The sequence below is a fragment of the Sparus aurata genome, chromosome 10, assembly GCF_900880675.1.
Source record: "Sparus aurata chromosome 10, fSpaAur1.1, whole genome shotgun sequence".
Classification (NCBI taxonomy): domain Eukaryota; kingdom Metazoa; phylum Chordata; class Actinopteri; order Spariformes; family Sparidae; genus Sparus; species Sparus aurata.
This window is the reverse complement of record NC_044196.1, coordinates 18,660,104-18,681,902: the sequence shown is the minus strand read 5'-3', so window position 1 is coordinate 18,681,902 and position 21,799 is coordinate 18,660,104. Positions and strand designations below refer to the sequence as shown.

The window sequence follows — 21,799 nt, the reverse complement described above, 5'->3', positions numbered from 1 at the left end:
CAATGCTCGTGTTCATGAGTAGAGACCCTAGTGATGCTATGAGAAAAGTTTCATGTTGTGTCGAGCCTTCTTAGTGTTCTAAAAATAGTGATTTTGATGATAGCATGTCTTGCCCCATGCACTCCCGTTCAAAATTAACGTGCCCAAAACCGAAACTACGGTAAATCTTAAAAGTGCCTCTTTCGTCGTAATTATGCTTTCACACGAAGGTTTGACTCATATTCAATCCCAAATAAAGCCTCGGTTTATTTTTTTTGCGAGAGGTTCGCTAAAACAAACACTACTGAAACCAATACTAAGCCAAGCTGCAAACAGCTGAATGGATGAAACTTGAAAAAACTTATTCTGTTTTGTCACTTTATGAAATATTATTTTAGTCTTGCACAAAACTCACACTGTAAATTTTGAAACTTTTTTATACCAACAAAGCAGTGTAAAAAAAAAACACATCCAAAGGCCATCACCATTTAATTACCAATTGTTATGTAGATGTTATGACTTCATAGGGATTGCAGCAGACTGCATGACCCAGCCTCTTGAAATGAAAGATATCTGTCAGGAAGTGGAAAGCCTATATAAGTTTAAATCATAATGTAAGTTTCCAAATCAAATGCCGCCACATCCCCCTAGCAGGGCTATAGAACACATAACCTCAGAATTAAGTGTCCTTTAATTGAAGTCAAATTTTAAATGAAGGACTTTAATTGTAATCAATTTTCATCATGTGGTTTTGCTTGTTATACAGGAGCTAAATTATCTGAACACTTCTTCCAGGTGATTTCACCCAATGAATGTGACAATAATATACTGAGGCTAAATAAGGCTATACAGCCCCATTTATAAGCAGAGTTGTGGTTCTTATTTGATGAATAAAATTGTGCTTAAGTTGTGCCTGTATTTTTATGTATAAAGATAATAATAATACTGTCAGACACAGGCTATTGGAAAATCTTAAAGAACTCCAGTCCCATTATTATCATGATTCTAAACCGTCAGGAGAAACAAGGTGTGCTGGAAACTGTCTTGCCTTGTAAATAAGTGTTGTAGGTGAATCAGCAAAATGTTATCTTTTATAGAATCATGAATGGATCATCTTTCTTTCTCCCCACGCAGCAAAGTAAGATTCTCAGGTACAAAGTTCACTCAGGTCAGATGAAAACGTAATGTTAAGTATTGCTCAGCAAGATCATTACACAAGGCCATAAAGACAGGTTTTTACAACTCATATCATCTTTATTGTACCAACCAGAACAAGTTTCCCCCTGCATAGTTCAAGAAATAGGACATACACTGTAAGAACGTGTAAATCTTTATGACTGGACTGAACCTCCTCACACGTCAAAGATGATATTGAGGTCGCTGTGGCTTCTTTCGCTCACACAAAGAGGATTCAACCCTGATTCAGTTAGACTTACATGTCATTAGTATTAATTGATAGTGGTAGCGTTTCTACCACAGCATTTACTCATATTGTCAGTTGTTTGTTTTGTTGTCTATTTTGTTACATTATGCAGAAACGCAGTCAGTAATCGCAGTTATTCATACATGTTGAAACGTATTCTGTCCTTGAAAGAAGAAGGGAAAATAGTCCTCAGTAGAGTCTGCTGAATCCTTGAAGTGATGAACTGATGAACCTTTGCTGTATGGTGTGATGTAAACAAAGTTTGGCACATGTTGTTGGCAGAGCTGAACAGCTTTATGTGCTTGTTACATTATGTGACAAATAAACGAGTTGCACACACAACTAATGACGGTAGAAATTAGGCTTATACATAAAGATATAATTAAGTGCACCATGGCAGTTTTGAATAAACATTCAGTCTATCTGACTGCAGTAATGCAGGCTGTTGTCACCTATAACTAACTTCCAAACTGTGCGTCTTTTACTGCAGCTCATAGTGATGGAAGACGGCATCAGGGCAACATAATTCGCATATGTATGAGACACAAGAGCGTCTCCTCTGGGTCATCGTGCTGCTAAAGATCCTTTAAAAACAAGATTTTCTAAATCATTTTTAATGCTGCACCTTCACGTGTCAGAATCTCTCCAGACAGGAGATGAGGCAGAGAGTTTTGTGTTCATTGGTTATTATCAAACGTTAATACCTCATTTGTCTCACAAGGAAGAAGACAAGTAGAAGGTGGATCAACAAAATGTTCTCTTTTTTAATAGAATCATCAACAGATCATCTTTCTTTTTCCCCACACAGCAAAGCAAGTTTCTAACGTACCAAGGACACTAGTTTACTTCAGGTCAGATGAAGTTCATGTAAAGTAATGATAAGTTTCGTTATTACACAAGGCCATTAGGAAATGTTTTTACAACTCTTATAATCTTTATTGTACTAACCAGAAGCGGTTTCGCCCTGCATAGTTCAACAAATAGGCCTAAATACACCTAAAGGACATGTAAATCTTTATGACTGCACTGAACCTCCGCACACGTCAAAAAGGATATGGAGGTCGCTTCGGCTCCTTTCGCTCACCCAAAGACGACTGACTCAACCCTGATTCAGTTAGACTTACATGTCATTGATATTACCTAATAGTAATAACATTTCTACCACAGCACTGACTCATATTGATTGCTTTTGTGACACTTCTTGACAGAGCCAAGATGCCTTGAGAGTTGAAAATGCTGGCTGATCACATGGGACCAGGTAGCCCTCCAAAGTCTCCAGGAAGAGCTTGGCAGGCAATAGAAAACAATAGGAAAACCACAATAATAAGGGTCAATAAATGCTTTGCTTTACTACATTTATATGCTTGTGTTAATTGCTTGAACTCTGTTAAGTTTACTAAACCTGTACGGTCATCATCAGCAATAAAGTTGTCATATTTTCTCTGTTTGTTTGTTTTTAACTTGCAGACTTGAGTGAGGCAGACTAACAGGTGACTGACAAGTCTGGACTCACAACAACATTATGATGATAACTGTGTTCTCATTGCAAAAAGCCCTACTTTTAAGTATCGCTCTGCTCCTGCGTCTGTGCTCTGCTATTGTATAATTGTATGGGCTAAAATATTTCAAGAAATAGCTCTCTTTCTAGTTATATATATGTATTGGAATCAGAATCGTTGTCCTCAGATCATAAGCTTCAGACATCATTCCGCAGCCTCAATGAAATTAAATTGATGTTTAACTACAATCACACTCCCTACACATTAACCTTGCTACTAGTATAATTTGACAGTGTTGGATTAAGTTATATTTAGAGAACAGAATTTACATTTATCAGCCTATTGCATGTGTTGCTATTGTTATCCAGTTTGCTATCCTAAACTTTTATCTGTTAATATTCTCTAAATCTTCTAATCTAGACGTGGATAATCCACCAACATACTTAATTACTCGTGTCAATTTATTCCGATGCAGTACTCATATGAAAATGTAATTCTATAAACACTTTACCTTGAACAAATGTTGCTCCAAACATCTGCTCCATGGGAATTACATTGAGCCGCAGTTAGCTGGTGCTAACTTCCGGGAACTTTTGAGGGGCTCCATGCTACGCTAAAAACTGAACCAGTGCAGTGAACAGAGGTGGCGTCACTCTCTCTCAAGGCACTCTAACACAGCCGTTTCTTGCTATACACACACACACACACACACACACACACATATATATATATATATATATATATATATATATATATATATATATATATATATATATATATATATATACATATATATATATATATATATATATACATACATACATACATACATACATACATACATATATGTATATATTTATTTATTAGTTTTTTTCACTACCAGTCAAAGTTTGGACACACCTCATTTAATGGTTTTCTTTATTTTCATGACTATCTACATTGTAGATTCTCATTGAAGGCATCAAAACTATGAATGAACACATATGAAATTATGTAGTAAACAAAAAAGTGAGAAATAACTCTAAATATGTTTCATCTCTCTATAAAAGCAAGAAATCTCTGTCTGCCTGTGTGTGTGTGTGTGTGTGTGTGTGTGTGTGTGTGTGTGTGTGTAGGTGTGTGTGTTTGTGTGTGTGTGTGTATCTGTGCCTCAAATATCTCTGCAGATCAGATCAGACTGACCTGAGAGTTTCAACATGGCTGCTGCGTGGTTCAAGGGTGTGCAACATCGCCTTTGTTTGGACTGCAATGATACTGTTAATATATTATTTCATAAATGCTTTACAAATTCTGCAAGCATTGTCCACCGGAGCCACCACAGTCACGTGCGCACCACAGCCAATCACTGCAGCGCTCTAGGCCACGACATACCTTAAGAAACAAGCGGATTTATACCTGCAGCAGAGCAAGCTGGACCGGTCCCGTTCTGTTCTGTGCATCTAAACTGACTGTTGTGGATTAATGAGACAAAACCAGTCTGGACCGAGTCTGTTCGGGTCTGAGGAGATCCGGAGACGTGCGGACAACAAAGTGGAATCGGAATCTGTGGATGTTCGTGTGTAGCTAGCTGCTAGCCCACCCACATGGCCCACCTCCCAAGTCGACGGACCGGCACGTCCAAAACCGGACTTAGGGTAAATAATGTCCGCCACGCTTTTTCGCGAACATTGCCGTCACGTTTGCTTTGTGTCAGGTGCAGGAAGAAATGGTAAAAACAGGCTTTTGTCACGAAGGTGTCCAAGCAGCAAGTTTGGTTGTTGAGGAACAGGGAAAGTTGCGGGAGGGACAGAGGCGGATGAATGACAGGCAACGACGGTCAGTGTAGAGACAGCGATATTGAGAGTTGAGAGATTTGTGACATTTACCGTGTGTATAGTTAGTGTGTTATGTAGTGTTTGGTGTAGTGTGTTTAGTGTGTAGTGGAGTCGTTTTTTTGTTTAATGAGTCAAAACAATGAGGAGAAGCTGAATGTGGAGCAGGCAGTGCAGCTCTTCATTCAGCTGGAAGGAGCTCAGGCAGACCTGAGCATTGCCTGCATTTAAATGTAAATAGTTACATATAACTTTGTAAATTTTTTTAATTTATGCACATATTTAGCAAACAACAATTTATATTTGCATTATAAGTAATGAAAAACGGTTTGTTTAATATGTTTGTGGTTTTCACAGTAAAAAAATCTAACTTTTTCTTCTCGGATTTTATGTTTTTTTTGTGATTTTAGGTCCATTGTGTTAATACAGTATGTCAAAATAAAAAAAAATAACTGTACAGTCACACATGTGAGGTTGTGCTGAAAATAATGACATCAAGTAAATAGTTTTTAAGGAGAAATATAATGGCAAAATCAAAAATAGTCAAAAACGTTATAAAAATTATACCCTAGAATATCGGATTTCACAACAAACCTAAATATCCCTGACGTCCCACCTTCAAACACAGCCTCATTTGGCCATCCATTAAAAAGCTACTTAACCTCCCACTTTTCTATAGGAATACATATTTCCTACGGGCACTACAATAATGATTCTAAACCGTCAGGAGAAACAAGGTGTGCTGGAAACCGTCTTTCCTTGTAGATAAGTGTTGAAGGTGAATCAGCAAAATGTTATCTTTTATAGAATCCATATGTGAATCTTTCTTTCTCCCCACGCAGCAAAGCAAGATTCTCAGGTACCAAGTTCACGTACCTCAGGTCAGATGAAAACGTAACCAAGTTAATGTTAAGTATTGCTCAGCAAGATCATTACACAAGGCCATTAGGAAATGTTTTTACAACTCATATTATCTTTATTGTACCAACCAGAACCAGTTTCCCCCTGCATAGTTCAAGAAATAGGACATATATACACTTTAAGAACTTGTAAGTCTTTATGACTGGACTGAACCTCCTCACACGTCAAAGAGGATATGGAGGTCGCTGTGGCTTCTTTCGCTCACACAAAGAGGACTCAACCCTGATTCAGTTAGACTTACATGTCATTAGTATTATTTGATAGTGGTAGTGTTTCTACCACAGCATTTACTCATGTTGTCAGTTGTTTGTTTTGTTGTCTATTTTGTTACATTATGCAGAAACGCAGTCAGTAATCTCAGTTATTCATACATGTTGAAACGTATTCTATCCTTGAAAGAAGAAGGGAAAATAAGTCCAGTCGCTTTGCAAAATCAGTTCTATATCCTGCGATAATGATCGAGTCTTGTAACCATAAGAAGCACATCCGCATACCTTAGTGTATTATTAACCTGACATTGGTCCACTTTAACTTTCCGTTGCTATACAGACTCTCATGATTCCAAAACAATTGTACTTTTTTTGTTTACATTTTTAGAAGATAAATATTTAAGAGAGTGGCCCTGAACACAAGCGCACGCTTGTGCGCACTGTACGCCTGCGCGCACACACACACGCTTGGACACACACACAACCACCATATATTACCAAATAATAGCCGGGTTTCAATTAACCGCAGTCAATGTCACATTGATCATCGCCATGGCTCCGGTGCAGCAAAAACATTAAAAGTACGACTTGAAATTCAAACTTTCTGTCTTAAAATATGCAGAGGAAAACTCGAGAGAAGCAGCCGCTAGAAGTTTCTCTGTCGACCCCAAGAGAGTGAGAGACTGGCGAAAAAAATCAAACTGAGCTTAAGCGTCTGTCTGAGGAGGACAGCAGCAGGGCCAGGCTGCCTGGTGGAGGGAGGAGGAAGGCTAGCGAGGAGCTGGAGATAAACATGCGGGGATGAGTTATCAGCAAACGGGCACGGCATGAAAGAGTGTCCCGCAAAATGATCAGAGCGAAATAAATGTACGCCACCGTGAGTGACAGCAGAGATGAGGAGTGTGCAGCGAGTGCTGGTTGGCTGAATCGTGTCCTCCGCCGCAACAACTTCACTTGCAGAAGGATGCCAGAGAGTTCACAGAGAAGCTGGAGAAGTTTGTGACATTTTCATCCCGGATTTTTGAGAGGAAGGAACTAAACGCCTGTCCCAAAGTGCCGCCTGGTCTGTTAAGTGATTGAAACAAATAAACGCCCCGGCTATTATTTGGTATTTTACGGTATGATAACTCTCCCGGCCAGGGAGAGAGAGACACGCATCACAGTGCTCAGCTGCAGCGCCGTCGTATAGGGGGGAAAGGTGATGACAATTCTAAGGGCCCACAGCCCGCTATAGGGCCCACACACAGCCCCCAGTAGCCTCTATGACAAAATGGTTATGCATACACTGAACTAATATATAGAATACGAATGAATCCGAATTAAAACAAAGCCACAAGTCATACGATATTCTAATTTTAATAATTTCAACAACCCCCTTGGTCCCTTCTTAAAAAATGGTTTGGTCCACACCTCGGTTCGTTCTTAAGGTAATGCTGAGTGGCTTTGATGCCTGGCTGTCAGTCATGATGAGTCGCGTCTCGTCACCTCTCTGATGTGTCTGCAGCTGAGCACTGCGATGCATGTCTCTCTCCCCGGGCCGGAGAGTTATCATACCATAAAATACCAAATAATAGCCTGGGGGGCGTTTATTTGTTTTAATCACTGAACAGACCAGGCAGCAATTTGGGACAGCGTTTAATTCCTTCCTCTCAAAAATCTGGGATGAAAATGTCACAAACTTCTCCAGCTTCTCGGTGAATTCTCTGGCATCCTTCTGGGCAATAGTTGTCTTCTGCAAGTGAAGTTGTTGTGGCGGAGGAAACGATTCAGCCGACCAGCACTCGAGGCAAACTCCTCATCTCTGCTGTCACTCACGGTGGTGTATACATTTGTTTCGCCCTGATCATTTTGCGGGACACTCTCTCGTGGCGTGCCCGTTTGCTGATAACTAATTCCCGCATGTTTATCTCAGGCTCACCGCTAGCCTTCTTCCTCCCTCCACCAGGCAGCCTGGCCCTGCTGCTGTCCACCTCAGACAGACGCTGAAGCTCTGTTTGATTTTTTCACCAATCTCTCACTTTCTTGGGGTCGACAGAGAAACATCTAGCAGCTGCTTCTCCCGAGTTTTCCTCTGCATATTTTACGACAGAAAGTTTGACTTTCAGTCATAGTTTTTATTTTTTTGCTGCACTGGAGCCATGGCGATCATCACTCATCAGTGTGATACTGACTGCGGTTAATTGAAACCCGGCTATTATTTTGTAATACGGTGGCTGTGCGTTAGTGTGTGTGTATGTGTATGCGTGCGTGTGTGTGTGCGTGCAGTGCGCACGAGCGTGCGCTTGTGTTTCGGGGCACAAAAGGCCTATCACCATGATGTTACGCTACTGCCGGGAATAATGACTGTAAAAGTCTCGTATGTTTCATGATTCTGATGCCACACTGCAGTCTGACCCACAGTCAGAGCGGGTTCAGTACGATTACCGTAAATGTTAGTGCATTTGCGCACTGAAAAAAAAGGTGCGGCTGATTTCGATAATGGAAAATGAAAATTAGATTCTTTATTTCATTTTGGTTTCCATGTTTATTATATTTTCCGTTTTGGGCTGTAAATGGTAAAATGGTGCGTGTATCTTTTGGTCATTCGATTTTCCTTTCAGAAACGGGTATTAAAAAACAAAAAACTGTGGTTATTTGATTTTCGTTTTAAAATACAAAAATTTAAATTGAAATACAAGGCGTTTTTCTATTTCATTGTCAAAAAGGGTTGAGCGAAATTATAAAAATGATTTGATATTCATTTTCTATTTCATATAACAAAAAATAAAATCACTAGAAATCAGAAACAGAAAAAGGCCTGTTTTTTCATATTCTGAGACCGGATGTTGTCATTTACGGTGCCGTGCAGAACAAACAGTAGGCTACAGCGGGGTAATCTACTGTGACACATGGACATGGAACTGCGGTCAAGCCGGCCATCATGCTCCGTGGTCAAATCAGCCGCACTTAAATTTCGAGTGTACAAGTATTCTCAGCAGTATGGTAAATGCGGAGAAACAGCGTATTTACTGTCGGTTTTCAAAATAAAAAGGTATTATGAACAGTAAGCTATTATCCGAACCTACATTTAAAATACAACATGTTACATTAAAGTGTTTCATGAGCCCATGATGAATAAGAAACACTTAATATCAAGTATCTTTTCTGCACCAGTGTGGAGAAATGCCGTATTTGAGCTACTGTAAAATCACTTTGCTCAATAATTCCTGGCTATGGGTGATATATCTGACCTCTACACATCTAAGAAGTATACTGGATATCAAGCATTTTTGCTGAGGCAATGTGGAGAAATTCAACAATAAAAGTCCCATATTTATACCTGGAGATTGCATATTTGACCATATCTGAGCTACTGTAAGAACACTTGTGTAGAAGTCAGATATATCACCCATCTCCAGGTAGAAATATGGGACTTTTATTGTTGAATTTCTCCACATTAGTGCAGTAAAAATGCTTGATATCAAGTACAGTTGTAGTCTTAGATGTGTAGAAGTCAAATATACCACCAGTAGCCAGGAAATATTGAGCAATGTGTTTTTGAAGCACCTCAAATATGGTAAAATATGCAATCTGGAGGCATAAATATGGGACTCTTATTTTGGCATTTCTCCACACTGGTGCAGTAAAAATAGTTGATATTAAGTGTTTCTTATTTACGAAGCCCCTTAAGGGACAAAGGGGGAAAAAAAAAAGATGGGTGAAAAAAAAAAAAGATGTCATTTTTGCGGGATCTCGCAAAGGTTTTGCGAGATCTCGCAAAGACAATTCTCATCTTTAGCTGACAGGAACTCAAAAGAATGACTGTATTTCCAGCTAGAAAACACACATCTCTCTCCTCCCTCCATTGTTGTTTGTGTTTGTGTCGCTGCGTGGTGTTACACGTGAGTTGTGCTCATGCTGAAAACGTGACTTGTGGCACACGTGACATCACTCCCCGAGTCAAGAAGAAAGCAGAACTATATATTTTTACTAAGGAAAATGACAAAAATAATGATAAGTAACTTTAATCTGATTACTGGTTTGTAAATGTTGACGTGTTAGATAGCTCGTTAATGAAAAAAGTGGTCAGATACCAGCATCACTGCGCAGATAGTCTTTTTTTAACGGGGTTCGGGGAAATTTCGAAAATTTTGAAAATTGGGCTGTTTAAAGATGCAATTTCAACATAGTTTGAGAAGGAAAGGAAGGCCAAACGTCGGGTCCTCATCATCATATTGTAATCACAAATAAAGCTAATTTTCCCTCACTATAGGCCTACCGATTATTTTTTATATATTACAGCCTATAATAAGACCTGCGCTGTGTGCATAGGCTATAAGAGCAGGTAGAACATTCCTTATTATAATTTCTTGGCTTCATTGACTATCTGCATCAGGCCTGCAGGAGGCTTTGTAGGTATTAAGAGACAAATATCGTCATTTAACATCGTCAATAAACCCACAAACGTGACAAAAATCTGCAGCATTTAATGTTATAAGCCCACAAATGTAATACATTTTCCACAAACGTAAGAGCCGCTGCCTACTACAAGCGTAACACGCTATTTCCTGCACATGTAATAACTATTAGCCTACGTTTGCAATGATTTCTTTGTGGGGACGTGAAAATCTTTATTGTAATAACTTCCCACAAATGTAATAATACAATGAATAATAGTCATGGTGGTTGTTGTTTGTTTGTTTACCTATACACCTACTAATACTACTGACCGTGGGCGCAAAATCCAGCTGCTGACTCTCTACTGTCACACAGCGGATCCCCTGTGACCAAAGTGTCAGCTGGACTTCAGAAGGGCCAGAATTCAAAACTACTAGAACGGCCGTAAGCGGTCATTTGGACCGCTAGATTAAAACTCTATAATCTGTCATGTAAATACCCAACTGAGTGATGAATGCATTCATTGTGTCATAATATTTAAAAAAAAAAAACCAGAAATAACCCCAAAATGAACATGTTAACAAGTTTAATTATACATTTATCAATATTCACATCATCGCACATGCTGTAATCATTGCATATTTACACAAGATTTTAATAGAGAAAACTCATAGAAAATTAACAACTAAAAGTAACTTACTTGACTGTGAAACATTTTATTTTAACACTTAATATATAATAAAACAATAATAGTAATAACAATCGAAAAAGCTGGAAACGAGCTGATTTAAAAGAAACAAAGAGCTGTTGTGATCACTGGTCACATCTCCGCACATTACCTCCGCTCTCGTACAGTTACCACACACGGGCTTGTGGCATTTCAAGTGTCCGGTGTTTGGTTCCGTTTGCAGCGGACCAGCACTGCCTGTCTGTGTCAGCGAAGATGGCCAGTGGCGGTCTTCTATAACATCCTCGACCTGGCTGGGATCAATGCCCGCAACTTATTCAAGGAGTGCTCAAAGTGATCGAAACAGATCTTTTTTTTGTTTGTTTGTTTTAGATCAGCTCGTTTCCAGCTTTTTCGATTATCATTATTTATTTTATTATATATTAAGTGTTAAAATAAAATTCTTCATAATAAAATAAGTTACTTTTAATTTTTTTTTCTTGTTTTGGGTTTTCTCTATTAATACCTTGTGTAAATAGCAATAATTACGGTTTACTATGATATCGATAAATGTATAATTAAACTTAAAATGTACACTTTGGTGTTGTTTTAAAAAAAACATCATGACACAATGAATGCATTCATCACTCAGTTGGGTATTTATATGAGACATTATAGGGTTTAAATCCAGCGGTCCAAATGACCGCTTACAGCCGTCCCCTGCGCACTCGCCCGGCTGCCGGCTGCGCATAGAGATCAATGTTGTCCGTCGAGCTCGGTTTTGCTCACAAAGGTTTTGCGAGATCCCACAAAATCTTTGTGAGATCTCGCAAAAAATCTTTGCGAGATCTCGCAAAACCTTTGCAAGATCCCGCAAATGTGACATCTTTTTTTTTGTTTTTCACCCATCATTTTTTTTTTCCCCCCCATGTCCCTTAAGGGGCTCCGTACTTATTCATCATGGTCGCATGAAACACTTTAATGTAACATGTTGTATTTAAAATGTAGGTTCGGATAATAGCTTACTGTTCATAATACCTTTATTTTGAAAACCGAAAGTAAATGAGCTGTTTCTCTGCATTTACCATACTGCTGAGAATACTTGTACACTCGTAATTTAAGTGCGGCTGATTTGACCACGGAGCATGACGGCCGGCTTGACCGCAGTTCCATGTCCATGTGTCATGGTAGATTATCCCGCTGTAACCTACTGTTTGTTCTACACAGCACGGTCCTGTAAATGTCAACATCCGGTCTCGGAATATATAAAAACAGGCCTTTTTTCAGTTTCTGTTTTCTAGTGATTGTATTTTTTGTTATATGAAATAGAAAATGAAAATCGAATCATTTTTTAAATTTCACTCAACCCCTTTTGACCATGAAAAAGAAAATCACCTTGTATTTCAATTTTACCTTTTCTATTTTAAAACGAAAATCAAATAACCACTAGTTTTTTGTTTTTAAATACACATTTCTGAAAGGGAAATCGAATGACCAAAAGATACACAGACCTAAAATAAACACAATTTTTCAATGTTTGGTGCATACAGAAAAACAGAAAAACGAAATATTGACCCATTTTTTCGTTTTTCGTTTGCCAGATTAAATGGAATAATTGAATGATCAGTTGATACACGGACCCAGGAGATGAGGCAGAGAGTTTTTTTGTTCATTGGTTATCATTAAACGTTTCAGTAATACCTAATTTCTCTCACAAGGAAGTGGACAAGTAGAAGTTAGATCAAGTAAATGTTCTCTTTTTTAATAGAATCATGAACAGATCATCTTTCTTTCTCCCAACACAAAGCAAGTTTCTAACGTACCAAGGACACTTGTTTACTTCAGGTCAGATGAAGTTCATGTAAAGTTATGATAAATTTCGTTATTACACAAGGCGATTAGGAAATGTTTTTACAACTCTTATAATCTTTATCGTACTAACCAGAAGCAGTTTCGCCCCGCATAGTTCAACAAATAGGCCTAAATACACCTAAAGGACATGTAAATCTTTATGACTGCACTGAACCTCCGCACACGTCAAAGAGGATATGAAGATCACTTTGGCTCTTTTCGCTCACCCAATGACGACTCAACCCTGATTCAGTTAGACTTACATGTCATTGATATTACCTAATAGTAATAACATTTCTACCACAGCATTGACTCATATTGATTGTTTTTGTGTCACTTCTTGACAGAGCCTAGATGCCTTAAGAGTTCAAAATGCTGGCTGATCACAACAACAATAGGAAAACCACAATAATCAGCAAATAAGGGTCAGTAAATGCTTTTCTTTACAACATTTATATACTTGTGTTAACTGCTTGATCTCTGTTAAGTTTACTAAACCTGTACAGTCCTCAACAGCAATAAAGTTGTTACATTTTCTCTGTTTGTTTGATTGTTTAACTTTCAGACTTGAGTGAGGCAGACTAACAGGACTCACAACAACATTATGATGACAACTGTGTTCTAATAGGAAATCCATTGCAAATAAATCGAATTCTATCACTATTTGTTAACTATTCTTACTTATCTCAAACTTACTCTACTCATTGATGCATAATAAATCACACACAGTCTTGTTTTTCCCAATGCACTTAATACCACAATGAATTCCTTAAAAACAGTATCTAAAGAAGTCAAACAGATCAGCATGTCAAGCTGTTATGTTGCCACACAGTCTTCACCATGGTATGCTGTGCTGCATGGGGATGCTCCAATCAACACTTAACTTAATGGCCATCTTGGAGAATCATTGTCCTCATATCATAAGCTTCACCCATCAGTCCGCAGCCTCAGGGAGATTAAATTGATGTTTAACTACAATCACACTCCCTAAACATTAACCTTGCTACTAGTATAATTTGACAGCGTTGGATTAGAGAACAGAATTTACATTTATCAGCCTGTTGCATGTGTTGCTATTGTTATCCAGTGTGCTATCCTAAAATGTTTTCTGTTAATATTCTCTAAATCTTCTAATCTAGACGTGGATAATCCACCAACATACTTAATTACTCGTGTCAATTTATTCCGATGCAGTACTGATATGAAACTATCTACATTGTAGCTTCTCACTGAAGGCATCAAAACTATGAATGAACACATATGAAATTATGTCGTAAACAAAAAAGTGAGGAATAACTCTAATATGTTATTGAAATAATATCTAATAACTAATATGTTTCATATTTTAGATTCCACATAGTAGCCACCCTTTGCTGACAGCGCTGCAAACCCTTTGGCCTTCTCTCAATGAGCTTCATGATGTAGTCACCTGAAATGGTTTGCACTTCACAGGTGTGTCTTGTCAGGGTTCATTCGTGGATTTTCTTGCCTTCTTAATGAGCTTGGAACGATCAGTTGTGTTGTGCAGAAGTCAGGTTGGTACACAGCTGACAGCCCTATTTGACAACTGTTAGAATTCATATTATGCCAAGAACCAAGTTAAGTAAAGAGAAACGACAGTCCATCATGACTTTAAAAACTGAAGGTCAGTCAGTCCAGAAAATTGCAAAAACTTTGAATGTGTCCCCAAGTGCAGTCGCAAAAACCATCAAGCGCTACGATGAAACTGGCTCACATAAGGACCGCTCCAGGAAAGGAAGACCAAGAGTCACCTCTGCTGCTGAGGATAAGTTCATCAGAGTCACCAGCATCAGAAATCGCAAGTTAACAGCACCTCAGATAAGAGCCCAGATGAATGCCACACAGAGTTCTAGTAGCAGACACATCTGTACATCAACTGTTCAGAGGAGACTGCGCGAATTAGGCCTTTATATTCAAATAGCTGCTAAAAAAAACACTGCTAAGGAAAAGCAACAAGCAGAAGAGATTTGTTTGGGGCAAGAAACTCAAGGAATGGACATTAAACCAGTGGAAATCTGTGCTTTGGTCTGATGAGTCCAAATTTGAGATCTTTGGTTCCACCCGCCGTGTCTCTACATGCATGGTTCCCACTGTGAAGCATGGAGGAGGAGGAGTGATGGTGGGGGTGCTTTGCTGGTGACACTGTTGGGGATTTATTCAAAATTGAAGGCACACTGAACCAGCATGGCTACCACAGCATCCTGCAGCGACATGTCACCCCATCTGCTTTGCGTTTAGTTGGACCATCATTTATTTTTCAACAGGACAATGACCCCAAACACACCTCCAGGCTGTGTAAGGACTATTTGACCAAGAAGGAGAGTGATGGAGTGCTGCTCCACAGTCACCTGTTCAAACCCAATCAAGATGGTTTAGGATGAGATGGACCGCAGAGTGAAGGCAAAAGGGCCAACAAGTGCTCAGAACCTCTGGGAACTCCTTCAAGACATATATATATATATATATATATATATATATATATATATATATATATATATATATATATATATATATATATATATATATATACATATATATATATATAGATATATAGATATATATATATATATATATATAGATAGATATAGATAGATATATAGATGTAGATATAGATATAGATAGATATGCAATTATTAAGATAATGACGCAAATTTGTAACCTCAGTTAAGCTGCAGACCAGTTTCAACATGCTGCACACTGTTGGATGGGGGATGAATAAAGATTCTGCTTAGAATTGCTTGATGGTTGAGTTATGGGCTGTTAATGCCGTGGGTATTTTTCCCCATTCCCCATTTGAGCTCTCATGTCCCTGCTACCTTTAAATTACAATTGACGCCCTGGACTGAAGATAAACTAACTGCTGAAACTGTTCATATGAAGAAAACTAGAAGAGTTCTGAAATTCTTGAATCCGGGCTCATTTCTTGTTCGGAGAGTGAGCCCGCATCATGTGCTTGTGAGAATAAAATATCTAAAAGCAGTCGCTGTTGAATTTTCACTTAAAAAATTAATAAAAAAGAATTACCACAACGTAACACTCAAATGAAAACAGGCGCAGCTTGTTTTTGTTTTTAAATCTTAATTTCATAGCGCTGTAGTTTATATCACACAATAGCAAATCAATAACGAGCTACACTTTCTGAATCCAAACAAAACATCACACAGAAAGGAGAATGTCTGATACAGAAACGGAACTTGACAAACAAATTCAATCATTATGTAATTAACAAATTTGTAAGAGTATTCCTGGTTAATCATATCACGGTGATAAGGAATAAGTCTATTGGCTTCATTTCAAAGTAGATCTGTGTGCGTATGTGAAGCAACCCAAAGTCCATTCATTCTTATGGGAACATCCGGGGTTTCATATGTTTGTGAAACTCCTGTTTGTTCCGACCCAAACATGGATCGAAAAGGCCCATTTTGAAAATGTAGCCTACTGTACAAATATACATGTAATGTATCTGGAGTTAGACTTTCTACAGGTGCAGTAACATGAACACTGTTCACTTGTTAACACAGGTGATATCCATTCAGGACCAGGTGTCATAGTGCCGGTGGCGGATGATCGCAGGTTAATTTAAGCTTTGTTATGTTAGTTTCTTTAAGTGAGCTTCTAAAGATTTGTCTCTCATTGTAGCATGGTGAGAGCCTGTGGCGCTCTTCTTCATCAGATGCCTCCGGGCAGTTTCAGGGTTGTATGAATGTTGGACAAGTGCCTGATTTTATAGGCTGTCAGAAGGCTCTCTTCCTCCAGTGTCTCGATTCCGAAGGCAAGATCCAAGTCGCCATCTTAAAGCAGAAGTAAATTGTAGGAAGTGAATAGTAAGTAGCTGATATCTGACGATTCTGCAGAATCCTAAAGTGAACTGCTTTCCTGCAGTGGTACTGAGTCAACGATCATGCGCTTCATCATTGTTTAATATCAACGACATTTCTTCTTCTTTATGTTCAAGTTAAATATCCTGCTTAGAAACCAACAAGTGGGACCTAAAACTATTTCGTCAAGGAAGATTAAAAATAAAAATAATAATAATAATAATTATTATGATAATAATAAAAAAATAATAATTAAACTCACCTCTGATCATGAAGGTTTTGGTTATCATCTGTTTTAACTGCAGCACAGTGATCTCCTCCATCTGCTCTTCATTGTCGCACAGTTTGATGACCTTTTCCTCTCCTGTGGGTGAATGCACCTTCAGCTGGATTACCATTTTGCGGGTTCGTCTGTACAGTGAGGACTGCGCGGAGTGTTCTTCTTGACGCTTGTTCGTTCATACAGTACGTGCAAGTGCGTCACATGTAGCGCCACTGCGAACCACGTGATCCTGGGCAACGTGGGGAAGAAACCCCCGCACAGCTCGTGTTTAGTTTGAGGAAACACATTCATATGTAGGCTATACTTTGTTTAGTCAAGATGGGCAACATCTTCACAACCGAACAGAGCAACGTCTCCAGACAACAGAGGAGCACTTTGACCACTCCACAGAGCAACAACTCCAGACAACAGAGGAGCACTTTGCCAACTCCACCGAGCAACAACTCCGAGAAGTGTTATGACCCTCAGGACAGCACGCTGACATTTGTAGATGGAGAAGATGACATGGACTGTAAGTAGCTAAATGTTACATGTATGTCAATGCCTGCAAAGCCAGAGTGAATGCCTGGTTTAAACCTTATGGTCGATAGCTTTTATTTCTGAATCTCCTAATCATAGCTGAAAGCCCATAACACTGCTTCTACTTTGTTTGTGTCTCACAGTTTTGTGTAACGACTACAAGTCTCTCAGAGCAGAGATGTCCTGCGGACATACCGTCACTCCGATGTCTCTGACCGACTTGTGTCGTTCATTGTTGGACAAGGTATGATGTTTAGATGTTTGCACCTTCATGATGACATTGATCGTGTTCGTGAATGAACTGACAAACTACAAAGGTGCAGGCAAGTGGAATTAAATAGTGATTTTATATGTGAAAAAGTGTCAGTAACTTCTGAATAGTTTTCTTCAGAAGTGAGAAAAACAGTGAATTTAACTTCATGTCTTAAGCCCTATTCGCACCGGACTAGTTTTACCTTGGTACCTCCAGTAATTTGTAATAATTGCGGAGGTCGTCTGTGATCTTAATCCCGTGCGAAGCTGCCATGTCCGTAATTTGTAAAGTTAAAGATTCCACCGCAAATTACCTACCATATTTCGCCAAACACAGAGGAAGAGGTCTTGTGATGATATTAGTCCCGTGCGAATCCGCATCTCTGTGATTTGGCGTCTTTTTTTTTTTTCTCTCAAGTTTTTGTTTTTTCCACGCCTTTTTTTATGCCTTTTTTCCCGGTCGAGAATTATGGAGTCTGCACTGGCAATTATAAATAAAACTTTGGCATCATTTTGGGTGCAAATTCAGGAGGCGAAATCTCGAAAGATGATTACATGGATTACATGCATGGCAGCATGCGGTAAGGATCATATTTCTATCTTTCAACGGGCTCACCTTTATTGTATTATAAATATCCATATCTAACCGTTGTGCTGCACCAGCAAGGGCTCCGGTGCGATCGATCCGGCCGGGGGATAATGTCATTCGAGTTAAAAAAAAACAGACTTCGCTTATCCCGTGCGAATACAGACATGGTGGGGTCATTTCTAAATCACTTGAGGTCGCCAGGCGAATAGTGCTTAAGGATGTAACTCTGAACTTGAAATTGATGTCAGTTAATAGTGAATCGTATACAGACAAACGTTAATATGTTTAATCTATTTTATTTTCAATATCTTAGGGCAAAAGCAGATTTGTGTGTGGTAACTGTGATGCTGAGTGGTCCTACGAGGAGGTTCGTAAAATGGCTCTTCTGACTCCTGAAGAAGTGGACTATTTTGAGAAGAAGCTGTTTGTAAATGCTGCATCAAACTTTGAGGTCAAAAAAGTGAGTACAGAACTTACACTGTTTGCAAACTGTTCTTAGAAAAATGTTGATCATGCAAATACAAGGCTGAATGTCAAAGCATCTCTCTGTCGTTCATTTAACTTTCACAGTGTCCTGGCTGCAAGTCTCGCGTGATGAGAAAGGATCTCAGTGATCTCAGTGTCATATGCACGGTGTGCACAGCTAACAGAGAGACCACTTACATGTTCTGCTGGCAGTGTTTGGAGGAATGGAAAGGTCCGGTTCCTCGTTCAGACCGCTGTGACAATGACGGCTGTCAGAGTCCATTGGGAATATTAAGGACCTGTGAAGATGTCGTCCTCAACAGTGTGATGGATGCCAGAGGACGTCCCTTAAAATGTCCCGCCAGACGAGCCTGTCCCACCTGTGGCATGCTGGTGCGACACGATGGAAAGAAATGTAAAAACATTGGCTGTACGCAGTGTAACGTGGAGTTTTGTTTTGTGTGTCTGAAGACAACTGAAGAGTGCCTGGAACTAAACGAAAAGTCATGGTTCAGAGTTTGTTCCTCTGGTGTAGCACCAAGACAGACCTCCATACCTGTGAGGCAGCGCAGATAATTGTGTTCATTCAATACTGTGATCTCAAGAAACATAAGCGCACCTTTTTATGTTGTCTTTTGTGATGCCAATCATCATTATTGTTATCACTCAGACAGATATTCAGTTCAGTACCTGCTTTTGTTTTGATTAATTTTTTTGGTCTTTATTGGCACAATGTCACACAACATGAGATGTATTTCCCCTTTTCCACATTAGAAAGAAGAAGGCTTTCGTTAAGAATCATTTTTGCTTCAGTTCTTTTTATTTTATCTCACTGTGACAGTGTGTATTTCGATCCCGTTTTCACATTTCCTCGTTCAATCAGATTTGTACTGATCATCTGTTTATTTCTTTTCCTGTCGAATGAAATTAAATACACACATGCTCTTGGTTTTGAATACATTATTTCTACTTGAGCTGTTTTATTTTAGCAGCTCATTGGTGATTCACTGGTGGAATCACTACAAACAAATGACTGTGGTAGAAGAAGTATTAAGATGATTTACAAATATAAAAGAAAATATCACACAATATAAATAATTGGTTATAGGGAAAATCCATTTAAAGTATTATTATTCGCCAAATGTACTTTAAATATCAAATTCAAATGAGCTTTATTGACATTAATGTTTAATTTAGCTTAATTGCATATTACTGATTATCGAAAGTAAAAAGTATTCAATATTATTATATTTACATTTTAAGTTTGATCATTAATTATTGACACATCACACAAATGTAAATAATACTCGAAAGTTGTGAGGTCATTTTAATTGCCTCTGATGAGTTTATAACAACGTGACATATATTATAAACTGATCAGATGTAAAAACCTGAATGTGAAAAGTAACCGGCGACTACAGCTGTCAGATCAATGTAGTAGAGGGAAAAGTAAAAAATTAAATGTAGTGAAATATGAAAGTAGGCCGATGTAAAGTGGCCTAAAAACCTAAAAACTGTATAAATGTGCCACCCGTTCCATTTAAGTTCTGACTGTCTTTGAACATTACACCGTTAAACTCCCGGACAATGGCGCCACCTTCAGGTCACTGCTTTCTTTAACAGTCCATTCAGGTCAAACTCAGCATCAATGGTCACTTTTGACTCTGCTGAGTGAAAAATAGCTTCTGCTTATCCTTTAATGTAACGTTCTCCACTCTAATGTTAAATTGAATGCAGGACTTTTACCCCTTTTGTTTTAAACAAAAAAAAAATCATAGTTACATAAATAAATAATCGTCACATCTTATAAAGTGATCAGATGTAAAATGAATCTGAAGAAGCTGTCAGATAAATATAGTGGAATGAAAAGTATGACGTATCCATGTTAAATGTTGAAGTCGGTCGACACAAAGTAGCAGAAAATGAAATCTGTTGTTTATTACTTGAGTGAAAGTATTAAGTTATCTTGTCCCTCTGACAAATTGCAAAGAATTTATAAGAAAGGTTTTATGTCCTTGTAGCACCTCTGTCTACAGCTCAGAGGTGAGGACAGAGGAAACACTACACATTTACCTCGTGAAAACACATGCGAGTGTCGTGATGCGGTGCTGCTGTTATTCACGGGCAGGACATTCATCTGCCTGCCAATTCCATGTATGTCCTACCATCAATTGAAAGTCACATTGTTAAACTTCTACACAACAGCGCCACCTTCTGTTCGTTGTTCAACAGTCTATCAGAGTCAAACCCACCCTTTGAGTACTTCTCATTGTCGAGTTCATAATAATAATAAAAAACAGCTTCTCAGTTAACAGAAACACTGCAATACTTAGAAAAAACACGGGCTTACTGCCAGAAGATTGTTTTAAAATGTCCCTGTGTCTTGCTGCCTTTAAAAACATTTAAAGGGACTCTCTATATTTCTTTCTCGGAGCTGAATAAACAAGCTGTTCTCAGAGGGAAATAAGGTCCACGGGACACTGTTTTCACTGTGTTGTGTATTTTGCCCCCTCTGTTTGAGTTGTATTCATGGGCAGATAAAAACCAACAACCAAATGTTTTCCCAAGATACTTAGCTGTTGTTTCAGCACCATGGACAGCGCTGCTCACCCTTCGCTGCTTCCAGTAGATTAATAACCACAACATTTCTTTTTTGTAGATTATGTGCAGCAGCATCCTTACTGTGCTTAGTTTACACAAGAAAGAAAATAGGTAATACAGTCAAAATGTATCAACATGACACCCAATGACAGATAAAAGCTGAGGCCTTCACAGTCTGTAATTTCAGCAAAGCCAGTATTATTTTAATTTTTTTTGCTGACATTAATTTTCACAAGACAAAACTATTGTTAGTTATAATCAGTCAAAGGAAAACGCTGTAGCTGTGATCCTTTTATGTGCATTTTGGAAGGAAAAGGGGAGACTTGAAAAATATTACTTGATATGAGTAGAAAAACTGGCAAGCAGAAATTACATAAACAGCCTTACTTAAATCATGTCACTTTTCCAGTTTAGCGTATCCTCACTCTGCAAATTCAGACTACAAGTGTCAGTTCTACATTACAGTTAACAACTTTTGCATTTGTTACAGATTCCAGGGATGGGAGACCACAGT

General features: G+C 38.6%; 2 protein-coding genes across 2 annotated transcripts in view; one reads left to right on the top strand and one right to left on the bottom strand.

Annotated features, from left to right (window-relative positions):
• The window catches only part of LOC115590542 (uncharacterized), a 518,602-nt gene that overhangs the window by 264,449 nt on the left and 232,354 nt on the right, over nt 1–21,799 (bottom strand). The gene's annotated exons all lie outside the window — the stretch shown is intronic.
• Nucleotides 17,113–19,640, top strand: LOC115590558 (uncharacterized). The gene is made up of 4 exons (XM_030431957.1): nt 17,113–17,370; nt 17,522–17,622; nt 18,533–18,679; nt 18,790–19,640. The coding sequence occupies exons 1-4, from the start codon at nt 17,178–17,180 to the stop codon at nt 19,258–19,260; spliced, it is 912 nt and encodes a 303-aa protein (XP_030287817.1). The 5' UTR covers nt 17,113–17,177; the 3' UTR covers nt 19,261–19,640.

What these genes read in the sequence shown, in the direction of transcription:
- LOC115590558 (XM_030431957.1), top strand. Translation starts at nt 17,178, where the DNA reads ATGGGCAACATCTTCACAACCGAACAGAGCAACGTCTCCAGACAACAG. An exon ending in GTCGTTCATTGTTGGACAAG is followed by an intron (nt 17,623 to 18,532) that starts GTATGATGTTTA and finishes TCAATATCTTAG; the next exon opens with GGCAAAAGCAGATTTGTGTG. An exon ending in CAAACTTTGAGGTCAAAAAA is followed by an intron (nt 18,680 to 18,789) that starts GTGAGTACAGAA and finishes TAACTTTCACAG; the next exon opens with TGTCCTGGCTGCAAGTCTCG.